Source organism: Trichoderma asperellum, chromosome 3, assembly GCF_020647865.1.
Source record: "Trichoderma asperellum chromosome 3, complete sequence".
Taxonomy (NCBI): domain Eukaryota; kingdom Fungi; phylum Ascomycota; class Sordariomycetes; order Hypocreales; family Hypocreaceae; genus Trichoderma; species Trichoderma asperellum.
Genome location: NC_089417.1, coordinates 373223 through 389658, shown reverse-complemented (window position 1 = coordinate 389658; position 16436 = coordinate 373223). Strand labels below are relative to the sequence as shown.

The 16436-nt window shown below is 48.4% G+C and overlaps 6 protein-coding genes and 1 non-coding gene across 7 annotated transcripts; 4 read left to right on the top strand and 3 right to left on the bottom strand.

Moving 5' to 3' along the window:
- The first annotated feature begins 1491 nt into the window (after positions 1 to 1491).
- Positions 1492 to 3389, top strand: TrAFT101_004725 (uncharacterized protein). The gene has a single exon (XM_024908321.2). It carries the CDS (start codon positions 1880 to 1882, stop codon positions 3164 to 3166), a length of 1287 nt encoding a protein of 428 aa, XP_024759904.1. The 5' UTR covers positions 1492 to 1879; the 3' UTR covers positions 3167 to 3389.
- TrAFT101_004724 (uncharacterized protein) lies at positions 3382 to 5398 on the bottom strand. Its single transcript, XM_024908322.2, has 2 exons — positions 4459 to 5398; positions 3382 to 4381 (listed from the first exon to the last, which is right to left on the bottom strand). The coding sequence occupies exons 1-2, from the start codon at positions 4942 to 4944 to the stop codon at positions 3548 to 3550; spliced, it is 1320 nt and encodes a 439-aa protein (XP_024759905.2). The 5' UTR covers positions 4945 to 5398; the 3' UTR covers positions 3382 to 3547.
- A 742-nt stretch (positions 5399 to 6140) lies between these two features.
- Positions 6141 to 6212, top strand: TrAFT101_004723. Its single transcript has one exon. It is a non-coding gene; the product is annotated as a tRNA-Asp (tRNA).
- Positions 6213 to 6365: 153 nt separating this feature from the next.
- MUS23 (Double-strand break repair protein mus-23) lies at positions 6366 to 8952 on the bottom strand. Its single transcript, XM_024909933.2, has 4 exons — positions 8821 to 8952; positions 8632 to 8759; positions 7471 to 8563; positions 6366 to 7417 (listed from the first exon to the last, which is right to left on the bottom strand). Exons 1-4 carry the CDS (start codon positions 8834 to 8836, stop codon positions 6462 to 6464), a joined length of 2193 nt encoding a protein of 730 aa, XP_024759906.1. The 5' UTR covers positions 8837 to 8952; the 3' UTR covers positions 6366 to 6461.
- Positions 8953 to 9296: 344 nt separating this feature from the next.
- Positions 9297 to 10865, bottom strand: TrAFT101_004721 (uncharacterized protein). Its single transcript, XM_024900403.2, has 5 exons — positions 10859 to 10865; positions 10536 to 10782; positions 9917 to 10473; positions 9789 to 9858; positions 9297 to 9716 (listed from the first exon to the last, which is right to left on the bottom strand). Exons 2-5 carry the CDS (start codon positions 10575 to 10577, stop codon positions 9408 to 9410), a joined length of 978 nt encoding a protein of 325 aa, XP_024759907.2. The 5' UTR covers positions 10578 to 10782; positions 10859 to 10865; the 3' UTR covers positions 9297 to 9407.
- Positions 10866 to 12315: 1450 nt separating this feature from the next.
- Positions 12316 to 13786, top strand: TrAFT101_004720 (uncharacterized protein). The gene has a single exon (XM_024908323.2). It carries the CDS (start codon positions 12355 to 12357, stop codon positions 13615 to 13617), a length of 1263 nt encoding a protein of 420 aa, XP_024759908.2. The 5' UTR covers positions 12316 to 12354; the 3' UTR covers positions 13618 to 13786.
- Positions 13787 to 14449: 663 nt separating this feature from the next.
- On the top strand, positions 14450 to 16436 carry TrAFT101_004719 (putative secondary metabolism biosynthetic enzyme). The gene is made up of 8 exons (XM_024909934.2): positions 14450 to 14536; positions 14603 to 14747; positions 14831 to 14980; positions 15037 to 15144; positions 15216 to 15356; positions 15456 to 15518; positions 15577 to 15655; positions 15710 to 16436. The coding sequence occupies exons 1-8, from the start codon at positions 14487 to 14489 to the stop codon at positions 15736 to 15738; spliced, it is 765 nt and encodes a 254-aa protein (XP_024759909.2). The 5' UTR covers positions 14450 to 14486; the 3' UTR covers positions 15739 to 16436.

Here is a 16436-nt window from a genome sequence, read left to right as displayed (position 1 = left end):
TAGCTAAGCCCTCTCCTGTTGGAATAGTTGTGAGACGACTAACAAAAGAGCAGTGACATTCTAGTGGACCTGGTAGGGAAAAAGATTGGGCTTTGGGAATCATTGGATCAGGTGTTCACATTTGACGAGGCGAAAGATGCTTTCGACCACATGATTGCAAAGCGTCACGCTGGGAAGATTACCACAAAGGTTTGCAGAGTAGGTACTAATGCAGGTGTAAGTCAATGTAGCAGTCAAAGAAGGGCTTTCCGCGGCGAGCAAAGTAGAGGAGCGTATTTGGATGACGATTTCGCATCTTTAGATCAATACGGACTTAGACTGAGTATCGAATCTCAATTACGCAGACAGTCGCCCAACACGCAAACATCGAGGAGGCAACGACGTCATTTCTGGCCATCACCGCGATAGCTTCGCTTCCCCGAGTAATAATGCATGGCGAACTGAGATTTGGTGGGTGTGCAGCAAAACATCACATGATGGTTCCTGGGAGATACGAGTACGAGGGCCGCCACAGCGTAGCTCTTCAAGAGTCAAAGGAATCATGCTACGCCCATGTCATAGCTCCCTCATTGGGATATTGATTCGGGAAGCCTGCATTAGCGAAATCGTGGCAGCGGCGGATCATCGACCGGGGCCCGGTGATCCGGGACGGCAGGCATGCGGGAACCGGGGCGGCCAAAAAGGGGTGGCAAATTAAAAGGAAACGATTCATATTACTATCGGTGCTCTCGGGGAAGAAGCTCCAGCTGGTGCAATACCTAGTATAACAGACAGCGCATAGGTACTTGTAGCCCTCTACCATATTGATTCGAAGTGTGTGGGTGTGAGAGTATTGCAAATAATCGTTTTAGCCGCGGGACAAGAAAAACCGCCGAGGCCTGGTTTGAAATCTCGAGATTTCATTGCTGCCAAGAAAAAAGTCTCATGCTTTGCTGGAATTTTCCACAGTGCAGCTGACAATATGTGTGCCCAAATCTCGGGGATATGCAGGGGTCCGACAAGGGCCCGCCGCGGTATGTAATCCGATTCACAAGCCACTCCACCAGCCACCTGCTGCGGTGGCAGAATCTCGGGGAAGCTTGTTTGTGGCGGGACAGGCAGTGCAGCTCTGTGGCGCAGCTCTCCGCCCAGCTTTGGGCTTGGCAGTTCCGGCGATGGGCCTTTTCCCAAAGGGGCAATCAAAGGGGGGTAAGGCAGAGGCCGCCGTGACGTATTACCAAGCAGCTGCCGAAGGTGCCCGAAGCTCCGACAGGGAAGGCGCGAAGGAGCAGCAAGCAGGGCGGCAGGAGCTCCCCAGGATGCACCTGCTGCATGGCATGGCATGGCATTTCTCAGCCTGGAAAGAGCCGCCTGAGCGGATATGCCAGAATATCCAAGTATCTTTGCCCCATAGGCCCAGCTAACAATAGATACCTAATTAAGTAATCCGATTCTTCTTCTTATTTTGTGAGAAAATCGCTTTTTAATAATTCATGATTCAAACTTTTTCTCTCTTTTTCTCCGGTGCTTTTTACGCGTAAATACGGAGTGCTGGTAGCGGGTGTACGTATGCCACCCCCTTCAGGGTGAAGTATATAAATGCGAGGCGTTTGCATCCAATAGCCTGGGCCATCAGCTGTTTTACATTTGTCATCACCAAAAAGCCGCCGTACTCATCAACACCCCCCTCCCTCAGGCATTCCATCTATTACATATCACACATACATCTATATCTGTATCTTACTCAGTAGCTGTATAGATATATATTTTACTTGTTGTGCCATACATATTTGGCGACCCGACCTGACGTCACTTACTCTGACTTCAATTTAACCCAACATTGTTTAAGCAAAGGGACCAAGCTCATACAATACACACCACCTACACACTGAACCCCAACATGACTGATGTCGCGACTCGTCCCAACCCTCCCCTGCGAAATGACGAAGACGCCACCATCAGCGATGCAGTAACAAGACAGCAGCAACCTCTGCCATCGTCATCATCAGCATCAACAACAAACATCGACAGCAGCAGCGCTATTCACCATGAAGAAGCCATCGAGATGGACGCTGCAGCGCCGTCAACTGCATCCGCAGGCGAGTCGGACCTAGACGACGACGACGACAGTGCCGCCGACCAAGTCGAGGCCGTGAGCATCACCGTATCGCATCGTGGCCAGAAGCTGCCCTTTGAGCTGGAGGCCGACAACACCGTCATGGATCTGTTCTGCGAGATCGAAGCCGTCCTCGAGATCCCCATCCAGAACATCAAAGTCATGGTGCCCAAGGGGCCGTTCATCAAATACCCCTTCAAAGACCCCGAGTACTCGGTAAAGAACCTCGCCGGCAAGACAATCTCTGTCATGGGATCGACCGCAAACGATGTCCAGGCCGTGCAGACCATGTGTCACAAGCTGCACAAGCTCAGGGCCGCCCGCGATGCCCAGCGATCAAAGGCCAAGGCAAAGACCACCCGCCGTCGCACAGCCGCATCACCAGAGGACCTCAAATACACCTTTATGCAAGTGCGGCCGCTGAGCGGGTTGCCTCATCCGGAGCGCAGCCTGAAGCTGCTGATGCGACTCAAGGAGGATCCGGGCATCAAGGCGGCAATGAAGAAGCACAAATTCACTGTGGCGCTGTTGACGGAGATGGAGCCGCTGGCACACACCGAGTCAACGCATGAGGGCACGACACGCATCTTGGGACTGAACCGCAACCAGGGCGAGGTGATTGAGTTGCGTCTGAGGACTGATGCGCACGACGGATATCGTGACTACAAGACAATTCGCAAGACCTTATGCCACGAGCTCACCCACAACGTTCATGGGCCCCATGACAGACAATTCTGGGACCTCTGCCACCAGATTGAGCGTGAGGTCGACGCAGCCGACTGGAAGTCCAGCGGCCGGACAATCGGCGAATCATCGCGCTACCACATCTCAGGCCAGGATGAAGAGGAAGACGTACATGAAGACGACGGCGGTTGGACAGGCGGCGAGTTTGTGCTGGGCGGCAGCAAGGTGAGCAGCGCGGGACTCAGCCGACGAGAGATTCTGGCGCAGGCGGCGCTGGAGAGACAGCGAAAAGAAGTGGAGGAGGAGGCGACCGCTGTGGAGGCGGTGGAAAAGGGATGGCGGCCGTGCCAGAGACCACAGCCACCGAACAATGATCGCAACTTGTGAAAAGGAGCGTGAAGAGACAAAGGCATTTGCATCAGTTGGCGTTATATAATGGCAGGAGCACCAATGTTTTTCTCGTTGTTTTATTCGATTCTTGTATGTCTGTATCTGCAGCTCCATCACCGATGGAAGGGAAGCAATATTTGGGTTATTTTTGCGTGTCTAGATAGGACGAATTATTTTTGTGAGTGTACTAGGTGAGAAAGAGAGAGAGAGAGAGAGAGAGGACAAGATTCAATCTCATGTCAATCTACACAACTATTACTACTTTAATCCTGCTCTGGTGATTGAACTCTTTCCATTTGTGCTTGTTCAAACTAGTTGTACAGATATTGCTAGTGATGACATTTCCATCTTTCTTTCCACCTTTTTTTTTTGTTTTTTTCAGTAAGGTAGCGGATCAAAGTCCAACCCCTCCACCGTCAACTTGAACGCATCGTTGCGCGCGTAACTGGCCGAGGTGTCCATGTCGAGTCTGCCGCGGATACAGTCGCGGAGGTCAATGTCGGCATAGAGGAGGTTATCCGAGTCTTCCCACTGAGGGCCGGCAACGACGTCGCCAAAGGGCGAGATGACGGCAGAGCCGCCGCGGGAGAGGTAAGCCGCCAGTTTGTGCTGTTGAGTTTGCTCGGTGTTTTCTTGTACTCTGGGAAGATGCTGTTGCTGCTGTTGCTGCTGCTGCTGCTGCTCTTCTTGGGCGGTGTCGCCATTCTCTGCAGGGCACGACAGCACAATCTCGTTGCCGTCCTCGTCAAAGACGCTCTTCCGCCGTGCGTGCCTCCCCTTGGATGGACTCGGCGGCGAGCTGCTCCTCGCGCCTTCCGCGCCGGCTGCCGTCCCGAAGCCGCGTCTTACTCCGCCGTCAATCGGCACCACATCCCGGTCGCCCAGCGCGGCCATGGAGGCCAAGCCGGCCTCGCTCGGGAGGCTCGTGTTGCCGCCGGCCTCGCCGGGGACGCACATGTTGCTGCTGACGACGAAGCACCGGCCCTCGATGCCAATGGTGCGCATTGCGCTGAGCCAGCCCTCGCGGCCGTCGGCCGTTGGGGCCAGGTAGAGGTTGATGTTTTGGTTGTAGAGAGACTGGCGCAGCAGGGGCATGTAGTTCTCCCAGCAGATTGCGGCGGCGAGGTTGACGCGCTGGCCGCGGATGACGGTGGACACGGCGCGGAGGGTTGATGGGTGGCCTTCTGCCCACATGATGCGCTCGGTGCCGGTCTGGTTGTTTGATGGTTATTAGATGCATTTACGTCTTACAAGCGTTCCATATAAGAGAGGCGGAGGGGGAGACAAACCGGCTTCACCTTTCTTCTCTTTCCTACCATGCCCTCTCGCGGGCAGATGTATGGCACTGAACACCATAAGCTCCCACCCGCTTTCTCGATGCATCCCACCACGATGAAGACTCCCGTCTCGCGAGCAATTCTCTCCAGCTCTTCTCGTGTCCCGTCGCCTCGTCCCTTGCCACCCTCTTCATATCCCGGCAGTTGCCGACGCACCCATCTCAACCCGGCTCCTGCACTGGCTTCGCCGACGGTATCGCCAAGATCGACTGCCTTATCAAAGTACTGAGCGAACGATTCTCGGCCCTCAGCAGAGCGGCTTCCAACAACAGCGCCAAAGGTCGTGTTGCGCGGATAGCCGCCGATGAAGGCTTCTGGCAGGAGGAGGATGTCGACGCCCCGGTCTGCAGCGCGGCGGGCAATGCCTTCAAGATGCGCGAGGGTGAGCTTGGTGGTGGCCTGAGTGTGGGGTGAGGCGGTTCCAACACGGATAGTCATGATGGATAATGACTACGGAGTAAGTGATGGATGGGACGGGTTGTCACTTGGATCTTCAACAAGGAGATTGGATAGCTTCAATGTAGACTTTTTCGTACAAACTACTAGCAGATAGAAAAGCAGGAGACCTGCCTTTGCTACAAAGAAAAAGCGGAAAAGAAAAAGTGAGGAGACTCAAGAGGAGCTTGTCATCGTTTGCAGCAACCACTTTTAAGGTTTTGCGTCATCAACACTAACTCAAGCTGAATAGAGCTCTCCCCCTCCTCTGCTCACTTGTTTCCACATTTGTTGTAAGTCGTTGGAGAAGAGGGCGCGGCTCTTGCATGCGGTACTGCTAGCAGTGCCTTGTTTGGGAAAAGTTGCCCGGCCAAGCGGGGAGCAGAAAAATCATGAGGAACTCGAGCTTGGCGATGAGTGATAACAACAGACTAATTAGGCGTTTGGTTGGAATCTATTTCCTGATGGTTTAATATAAGGTAGTTGACTACATGTACTTTGCTCTTCCACAGTAGAAACAGTCTATTCGCCACTGTTTGTTTAGCGTTTCATAGGTAGATAGGTACCGCTGTTATGACATTGCGCTAGCTGTGGAAACCATCAAAAAGATCAAAGGGCCGCAATCATCTCGTCTCAGCTATGCCGCACATGCCGCACGCCGTTGCCGATATCTCTGATCCATCAAATAAATTGCGAGAATATTTGGCTAGTTTCTTTTACATATGGCGATGGAGTAATTTATGGATGCCTTTTCAGAAATTCCCTCATGTGGTGATGGAAGAGATGGAAGTATGCCTGCAAGAAGGAGTATTATAAAACAATTATTTATACATAACTAACATTACAGCTTATATCCAGTATCTTATTTGAGCATCCAATTTGATTTCTCAAGCTATTCAGTACATCGGGTTAAACGCTCACGTATACTGGGTAGCAATAGAAGCAGTTGTCTCGACAGTAGTCAACCTCGGAATAATTGCTACCAAGCATTATCATGAGTGATGGACGGCGGGGCTGGAATGCCGGAAACAAGAAATCTCCAAGTTGTCCTTTATCTAGACGTCGGGTTTCATACTCTCATTCTTCACACAAGCGTTCTACATGGTTGGAGCGCTTGCATAAACTCTATAAGCAAAAATACAACTCCACCTAACAACTGGATCTGATCCGCTACACCGGCGCTAACAGCGCGGGTTACATCTTCCGTAGTATAGTGGTCAGTATGCAAGCTTGTCACGCTTGAGACCCGGGTTCAATTCCCGGCGGGAGAGACCGCCAGCAGTTCCAAACTGTGAATTCCTTTTTTTGCTTCAACTCCTGATGGCTGGAGGTATGGATTTGGCTTGTCCCGACTTTTTGATGTCTACCGCCCGAGCTGCGATCGGAGACTGTCTGTTATAGAAAGATATTATTATATGTAGATCTCACCGAGTAATTGCGAGTGCATATGCGTCAATTGTTGCCCACTTATATACATCATTACATTGTGGCAGCTAAGGTGTCATGAATGAAATTTCCCATCACTTTCTTCTCGTCCGACTCGCTACCGGCGCCGGTTCAAATGCATCATCGTCCGATATTTCGTCATCGCTAATCTCAACCGCCTTATCCTGCGTCGCTCCCTGTGAAAAATTGAGCTTTGTCTGCCGCGTCTTGGCCGCCGCGGCACCTCTCGCTGCCGTCTTCTTTGTTGCCGCAGGTTTGCTAGCAGCGGCTGTACTCTTCGCATTCTGTCCGCGCCTAGTCGTTCTTGCAGCTGGTTTAGGTGGTGAGGGAGCCTCTATTCCATCTGAATCCATCACTACGTCTTCCTCTGGCGGCTCCTCCTCCTCCTCGCTGTCCTCAAAAGGCTTTCGGCCACGCCGAGCGGGCGGTTTTTTAGCCGCAGCAGCCTTCTTAGTCGGCGCAGCCTTTGTCGCTCGTGCAGGAGCTCTCTTCGGCTTTGCTGCCGGTGGCTCATCATCCAAATCTAGCATTTCATCATCTCTAGACTGTGCTTTTTGCGATGAACCGGTAGCTTGCAGGCTTGGCGGCGCGTCATCTTCGTATACCCACGCACCAGGTTCGTTCTCCCAGTTACCATCAAAGTCCGAATCCCATCCGTCTGGCTTGGGCTTCAGTATCCTCTTTCGTTCGCCTTGTGCCATTTTCCCCAAGCTACCGGCGGTAGCCATCCGCTGCTCTACTCTCTGCTTGTAAGTCTCCATGGCATTGTTTAGGTCCTCATCGCCAGGTTCGAGACCCAGCATCTGTCTGACCTGTCCAGACAAGTGTTCTGATACAAAAAGCTCCATAGCGTGTTTATCGTCCTTGGAAACGAACTGATTGACCGCTTCGCCAAAGGGACCTTGTGGGAGCACTTTGAGAGATTGCGCCGAAAGAAACTGATTGACGAGATTTTCCACTTTGATCGTCTCGGCTGAATCACCCCCGAGGGATTCAAGAACCTCTAGTGTGTTCGCCTGCGTATTTTTGCCTAAAAAATGTAAGTTTTAAGGAAAAGCGCAAGATCAATAGATAGAAACTCACTGGAGGCCTTCTTCTTTCTGTAATAGTAAACCACATCGTTGGTGTTGGCAACTCTGCCCACAAATCGGTTTGAAAGCCGTTGTGGATTCTCACAGTCGAATTGGCCGCCCTCTGGAGCGGTATACTCAACTTTTAAGCGGATAAGGGGTAGAGGTCGATCTTCCAACGCCTCATCATCTGTCTGAATAGCCTCCCAGTCTGCGTTTGCCTCTGCAATCATTTCCTCAATCACCTCCATTAACCGTTTCGTAACCTCATGTCGATTGTCCTTTTTTGTGTCTAATCCTCGGAAACGTTTGTCTTGAGAGAGAACAATTTCCCTTGTAACAAATGGTCGAACCGTTTTGAGGGGGAACTTGTCGACTTTAAATGTCTTGTTATTGACGCTCAGCACCGCGACATGCTTCTGGACAGCCTCTCCCGGTACTAATGAAGTCGCTACCGACGACCCCGGCTGCATCACATGGAAGCCAGTCTCTGGATTCTTTGCGGGATCGATCAAACACTCATGCTCATGCCCCCAGACAATTAGATCAAGCCAATCCGGAAGCACATTCTCCGGTAAATGTGACGTGGCCGTGTGGGCATGGTGGTTTTGATGGACAGCAAGCAGGTTGAACCACTCGCCAGTTTGCGTGCCAGGGCGGAACCATTTGACTTTGTGGTCTCGGAATGTCCTAAACATGCGCTCATCACGCACATTGCTCAGCCCATACAGCGCAAGCTTCGTCTCGCCCTTTTGTAGCAGAATCGGCTTCGCCTGGATATTATCCGCCTCGGCGACTCTGCCGTAGTAGTTTAGCAGGCCTGCCGCCTGCAGTAAATCCAATGAACAGTAGTTTCCATCGCCAGATGGATCATCGTGATTGCCATGAATAGAAAAGACAGGGATCGAGATATTTATGTCGGGATCTTCGTAATTGACGTGGGGGAAGGCTCCCTCAAAGACATCGGCAGCATCAGAGAGAAACTCGAGCGGGCATGGCTTCATCCCCAGGCAGTTCTTGCGGAGCGTGCGCATGACCTGGTAGAGGGACTTTCGAGAAGGCTTGTTGTCGTGGAATAGGTCGCCGGCAAGCAGCACCATGTCGACCTGCAAAGCGTGAGCTCGGAGACAGACACACGAGCAGAGATGTCCAGGAAGATGTCGGTGCAACGTACGTCCTCTGTGCGGGCCAGAGTCATGATCTCGTCAAACGTCCGCCAGCTGTCGTCTTTGCGGATCGCATCTCGCTCCTCGTATCCCACATGATTGTCCGTCGCAATCAGGATGCGGATCGTGTCTGCCTCTGGTCAAATGGTTAGCGGGGCAGCCTGCGATAAGCACATTTGTGACATCTCAGAGCTCACCAGCAAACTCGGGCATGATGCCAATCGAATGTCTTCTGGTCGGTGAATTGATACAGTCAAAACTCCATTGATTTTGGGGCTGTGAAAGACGAAAGGGAAAGGCAACAGAGAATAAAGTGTGCACAACAGAACACCAAGCTAGGCGGGCTATTCACGGTGGGAGACGCGATGCTTCTAGGCATTAACGCGCCATGATGCGAGGTCACGTGCTACCAATAATGCGATAATGGCCTTGATGAAGGAGCCTCAATTTTTATTATGAATAGGAGAAGAAGTAGAAATTAATATGGTGCTAATCAAAATTAACTAGATAAGGCCTTTTTTAGTTGAATTTTGTGGGAATTGCGTTCGAGACGCTACATCTGAGCTTTATTGGCTGAACACTACATTGTATGCTATCTTCATATTAGCTGAGTTACATACATGTATACATATGCAGCAAGACCGACTTTGTCAACGAAATAGCCATAATTTTTGGCGTGATATTTATATCAATATATTATCTGTTTTATAAAACTGGACATCACTTGAACATCATATTTCAGATCCACGCTCAGCTTGTGTATATCTCTGATGACCCAGTCATGCTAGTTGTGATACGCAATCGCATCATCCCCAATTTCCGTAAAGACAGCATTGACCGCATCGACAACATCCTGCGGAAGTGGTCCTTGCTCAAAAATCTCCAAGTTCTCATTCAGCTGTTTAATGCTCGAGGCCCCAACGATGATGGCATCGCCACGCTCAGCAGAAAGAGCGCTGTGGTAGGCAGTCCATCGAAGAGACGCAGCATGTCCAGAGATGCCATGCTTCGCAGCAACTTCTCGCACTCGGTCGGCAGCAGCGTCAATGCTCGGCTTGACATACTTTGAAGTATAAAAGTTGCCAAGGTAATGCTGAGAAATGATTAGCATATTTGCCCCATCCCCTTTCTGCTTATGGGCTTGGACTAGGAGTTTTCGACTTACAGAGGCATCGTAGCGACCTCCAGCTTGAGGGTTCTTGTGGTTACCGTTGAAAAATCCTGCAGCGCCGGGACTATTGTGAGAATGAGTCAGTTATGAATCTTTTTAACCAGAGTGGCGTTGAAACTCACCTCCAGGCGTAAAAGGCAATGTTATGCTTCTGTAACAAGGGGAGAAGCTCCTTTTCTCCTGTTCTAACGACAGGGTTGTACTGTCCTTGGTAAACAGTTGGCTTCACAAAGCCTTTCTCTTCGCTAATCTTGATAAACTGCTCGACTTCGGCGGCTGTATAGTTAGATAATCCAAATCGCTTGAATTTGCCCTCCCGATATGCCTTGTCCATGGCCTCTGCAGTTTCTTCAAAAGGCACAGTTCGGTTCGGTTGATGCAAGTACATAATATCTACGTGAGCAACTTTCAATGAATCTAAAGAGCCACCAATGCTATCTGCAATCTTGTCCTTCGAATGAGCCCCGTCGGGGCGGGAGACAACCTTGGTGCCGACAACGAACCTATCCCCGACATTGGCTGCACCGAGACGGGCCTCACAGGACAGTGGAGCGTGTGGTGAATAGCCCCTGGCGGTATCTATCTGGCGATAACCGCTCTTGTAGAAGGCATCAAGAAACTCCTTAACTTCTGCTGGAGAGTCAAACTTGGCCACTGGGTCTCTGGATGCATCTCCAACCTGATGTCGATTATCGTTTAATGACGTGATTTTGGATGCTATGGTCGTGATAGTTAACTTACATTTCCGGTTCCTAGGACGATCTCAATAGGTGATTTAGGCATATTGGCAGTGATTCAAGTGTGAAATGGCTCCTGATAGTATAAGAAAGCCTTTTGGAGCTTGTTATCGCTAATCAAATAACTTTGTGGCCCTTATTTTGTCCTTTATGCTGAAAATGACACCAGCCAACGTTTGTATATTTCTTCATACTGGTTATTGCACGGTATTTATTTAGAAAACTTCATAACCCGAATTGCCGACATTTCACTGAATTTTGCTATAGATCTCAGTAACGCTGTCTGAAAGGGTCAATGTGATACAAGTAGCTGACAAATGCACTTGCCTCTCAGAGCCGATGGCCTTATTTGAACAGACTCGAGTACAGAGAATTGAAGTTGCCGAGGAATTACTAGAGCGAAAATAGTTACATATATGTAAAGTCTCTTAGATAATCCATTTTTTGTGGCACGGAATGAAGCCGATAGGGTCTAGAATAGTAATCATATTTTGGCGGAGATAGTTCGGATTTTTATTTCGACTTTCCATTGGGTTTGGGACACGAATTTATAAGCAAAACTCATGCCAAACTACTAGGTGGGTGAACTAAACTGATGCGGAGGTAATTAGTTAATACCTTCCGGATTGAGGGACGCCCTATTTGTGACTTAGTATTTCGCCCTATTTATGACTTGGCATTTAATATTACTTCTAGAGCTGCCCCAACTCTCGAATTAAGATTTTTCGACGAACTGGTGGCGTGAGATCGATCTAATAGACGGCTAGATTGCATGCTCACCACACGGGAGTATCCATAGCAAAATCGTCCTAGGCCGGATGGTTGAATCTTATACTAATGTCAGCAATTGCGACTTATGGAGGATCGTCTGCAGATTCACTTACCACATCTGTAAGTTTGCAAGGCATGGCACCAGTAAGACCGCAACGTTACGGTGCAACCGTCTCGACTCCTACAGGACTGGCGCGGAAAAAAAGTCCCTTCTTCCAATTGGAGCAGGACCAAGGATAGGACCAAGGATGAACTATGCTTCAATCTAGATATTTTTTCTGTCTAGGACGGGCATATACCTATATAGCATTTAGATTCGAAGACGCTACCCATATGAACCAACCATAACGAATTACCTGGCCGCTATCCTAACTCAGTCCCTAAAACTCAAATGACTATCCCTCCTATGTACTACTATTGACGACCTAGTTGTGCGACTTTCGTTTAGCCAGCGAGCTATTTGGGTATGAGGGCTATCAAGAACGGAGCAAGCTGTCCAACGTAAGAGTTTCAGGTTAGTGGAGATGAATCACGTACCACGCGAGACGCTTTCGCTATGGTAGACGGACAGATTAGATCACAACAAAAAATAAGCTCCTTGAAAATGGAGATTTAGATACAATATGTGTAATTGAGCGCCATATTTGGTGGCTAAATGAAGCAGAGATGCAAGGAATATTACCGTATAGGTGTTTTAGGTAATTCCTCCGTATAAGTAACGTCGGAACATTGGTATATAATGTGACCAGCTGTTTAGACTTGGAAAGGGGCGTGGAATAAGTCCTACTATTAATTGAACACTATATTTTCCGGTATAGAGGTCATTTCTCCTGTAATACCCCGCTGCCGAATACAGACGATGCTTAATATTCTTTGTGTAAAGCACTGCTGTTACTTGGCAGTTTGTAACGTTGTATTTTGTACGAGCTTGGCCTACGGTTTGCCCCAAGGATTAGAGCCATAAAAGGTCTGCGTCTTTCGTAATCGAGAGATTGCGAACGAGTAACTGTAACTGATTTGTCTCTTAAATTGCCATTTCACCATCAGCAAGCATGTATGATGATAAAGCACCTCCTCGGTCGGCAGACGTCGGCGTGCTAATAGACGCTCCGAAAACACATCTTCCGGATGGAATCACACTTTTATCTTCGGACAAGATTGACCATCGCGCGGATGAAGAGATCGCAGCATGGCTTCAAAAGCGTCACCCCGTCACCTCTGACAAGAATATCTGGACATTCTGGCACTCTGGCTTTGCTCAAATGCGACCATGGGTACAGCGAAATGTTATTAACTGGGTCCGTCGGCTGGGTCCCGATTGGACTGTCCATGTAGTGGATCGTGTCGACGGCTCAGAGACGAGCATCTTCAATTACATCGATGCCTCTTTCTTTCCGCAGACTTTTATTGATGGCACTATGGATGGCCACAAGGCGCATCAGGGCGACTTGGTGCGCTTGCCTCTGCTATGGAAGTATGGAGGCCTGTGGATGGATGCAGGCCTAATATTGCTGCGACATGTCGATGATATTTGCTGGAAGCGAATTGAGGATCCCGAGTCTCCTTATGAACTGAGTGCGGTGGCTTTGATGCACTTGCCGGACACTTACACTCCACTAAATGGATTTCTAGCCACCAAGCGGAACAATCCCTTCATCAAACGGTGGCACGATATCTATGTTGCGCTTTGGGATGGAGTCACCAACGCAGCGGGATTCCATCGACATCCACTTTTGTGCCATTTGCCTATATTCCGCCCTCCCTCAAGTGCGACCAATTTGACACCCGTGGAGATTAATTATGAAGCCTTCAGCGATTATGTGGCTCATTACATGTGTTGTGAGCGACTGAGAAAATTAAGCGACCCAAACGACGGCTTCAACGGTGCAGAATGGTATAACAAACATATGCTCTTACTCAACGCCCGAGAGGAGATGTTTTACGCCCAAGAAATATCTCAATGGGATGCACAACGCCAATTCAATCTTCTATCGATGACAAGATCTGGAAATGATGTTATTGCAGACAAGGAATGGCAGGAGGCTGAGGATTTTGTAACATCTGTGCTGGCAAACACGTCTATGGTGAAGCTGCCTCACGGACCCGGCAGCGGCGGAATAGCGTTGAAGATGCTGGCTGATATATGGGATGATGAGGAAAATCACAATAAAGATAATGAAGAGGGAACGTTTGCCGCCTATTTGCGATATGGTTCTACACATTTTGATCAGAAGCGGGAGGTTAAGAAGCTTGAGTGGCAGAACCCGGAAGAAGAAGTTTATAATGTCGGCTACCTAGAGCCTGTCAAATGCTAGGCAGCTATTATCTTCTGTGAGCTGTCTAAAGCTTGAATCTAGGAAAGTAATGTTTTACAAGATGCGTTTTAAGAAGGCCAAATGCCATTGATCATGTCGAATTTATTTGAGCTGAGGTCTGATCAATGAGCCACTATAACCATACTTGCTTCACATCATTCTATTTCCCCCTTTCCTTTCCTTTCCTTTCCTTTCCTTTCCTTTTCTTTTTAGCGCATTCTTCACTGGAAGAGATATCAGAAACATATAGTTCAAGAAATCGACAGATTTAATTGCGCTTCAAAAACTTGTGGCTACTTGTGAGAGTGAATATTAGTATTACCTAACCTCTAAAAGGCTTGCACTTATAACGCCATGGGAGCTTTAACATGATCTCGATATCCCCACTCTATAACCCACCATAAGTTCCAAAAAATAAACCAGTTCTTCAAAGCCGTTTGCATATGGTATTTTGGTATCACAGAACTTTATCCTATTCAAAGTTCGTTGAACGTAAGATCTTCCAGTGCTATCACATAATCGGAAAAAGACGATATTCAAAGCTGGCTTGCCCCTTTAGGCAAGATCTGCTGCTCATATATCTCCAAGTAGCAGTCCAAATTATATATATGACACATGTTGAGCTATAAATATGCATCCTGCGTGTGACCTTTACAAGAATTAATATAATCCACATGAAATTTGTAAGCCTAACGGGGGAAGAGGAAATATAACCTCGAAGCCCTTTCAGCAGTGGAGCGCCGAACGGACCCGCCCTCCTCCCGTGCTGATGAATAAGATAAGGTACTTTAAGTATGCGGGGTTATAACAACGAGAGCAGATCAGCGGCACATATCCATTGCCTTTCTTTCTTTAAATTACCAGAAACGATGCCTTACTCACTGAAAGGAAGAAACGTTCTGGTCACCGGGGGCTCTAGGTACGATTTGATGACTCTGCCGCCTGACAGGAAAAGAAAAGAACGCCATACTAATCACTGAGACAGAGGTCTTGGGGCCATCATCTGTAAGAAATTCGCCCAAGAGGGAGCTAATGTCGCAATCAATTACGTTTCCAATTCAACAGCAGCCCAAACATTGGCGGACACTTTGGCAAAGGATTATTCCAGCAAAATATTCGTCATCCAAGGCGTAAGAAATCTCCATAATTACTGCCTGTGCACTATCACATTCTACAGAAGCTATCAGTCAAGACTAATGCTCTAAGCGGACAGGACGCCGAAAAACGAGACGACAATGTTCGCATCGTTCAAGAAACAGTAAAAAATCTTGGCGGACTCGATATTATTATTGCAAATGCCGGGTGGACCAAGCCGAGCAAGTTTGGCGATCTCCATGCACTAACTGATGACGAGTGGAACAAGGTAGAGTGCAATAGAGGACAGTCCTGGAATAGAAAAATATCTAACGACTGATGTAGTGTTGGGCAGTCAATGTCATGTCTCATCTGCAACTCGTACAAGAAGCCGCGCCAATCTTCAATGCGAATCCCGAAGGAGGTGTCTATCTGATCACCTCTTCTGTCGCAGTAAGCAACACCACGAAGTGCCTGATTGGTGAATTTGAGCAAGCGTTAATTTGAGAGATTAATATTTTCAGGGAATTAGCAATCGTGGAAGTAGCATGGCCTACTCTGTTTCCAAGGCTGCTGGGTTGCAGCTCATGAAGAACCTCGCATTCACTCAAGGGCCTAAGATTCGAGTAAATGCTATTCTCCCTGGTCTTATGCTTACCGAATGGGTTTGTCTCTCCATCCTTTGCTTACTTTACTTGCTGCTCTTTTCTTTGTGTTTTTATATAAGGAATATTTTCGAGCATCACTCACCTGTTTGATGATAGGGCCAGCGGTTTGGACCAGAAATTATTGAAAAAGTCAAAGGCGCATCCACGCTGAAGCGCGAGGTATGAGGAAATTGTTTTTCTCTTAGTAAATGTCCAATAATTAACTTTGACTTGGTAGACTGATCTTGACGACGCCGCCGATGCGTTCATTTCCGCGGCTAAGAATGCTTCTATGACTGGCCAAGAAATTGTAATTGGTATGTCACACCACCACTTAGCTCTGAGATCTTGTTAATAACATCGTATCATAGATTCTGGACTTAATATGGGCACGTATTGAACCAAGTTGGAAGAAATGGGTACGCATGTGTTGTTGTATGGTATTGGCCATTTATGAATTTAGATACACCAAACACTTGCGTTGCAGCTCAAAGCCGTATACCTGAAGCATCCACGCAAACTGATAGCAATTATGTCTCCTTCTGCGATCATGAGGCGATTTGGCGAAGAACTTACCAAGCATCACAACAATTGGGCGAATGGTCTAGTGGTATGATTTTCCCTTAGCATCTTTCCGACGCAGAAATACTTGAGAAGGACCCGCTTGGGAGAGGTCCGGGGTTCAATTCCCCGTTTGTCCATCTTTTTGCCCGTTCTTACCCTTTAAGTTGGAATTTAGTTTTTGAAGTTTGTTTCTGTCTATGGTTCGAGCTTCAGGGAATGAAAAGCCCGATAATTTGTAGTTCAAATGCTACGCCTCACTCACCCCAGCTCTCCTTTATCGAGTCAATCCGGCATTGGAGATGAGACTTATGGTCTGTCGTTTATTTTGAGTGCAGCTCATCGCAAGCCTCGATAAAAAAGGGCTTGAAAATAATAAATGAGAGATATGTGATGCATATTTCCGTAATATCCTCTTCTAGATTACGGAGCTCTCGAAGCTGCGTTCGCTCAAAGTTTTGTTCTGCTGTATGATGGACTAATCAAATAACACTACGCTAACGGTCCATTTGGCATTGCATGAGGGATAGATGTCCG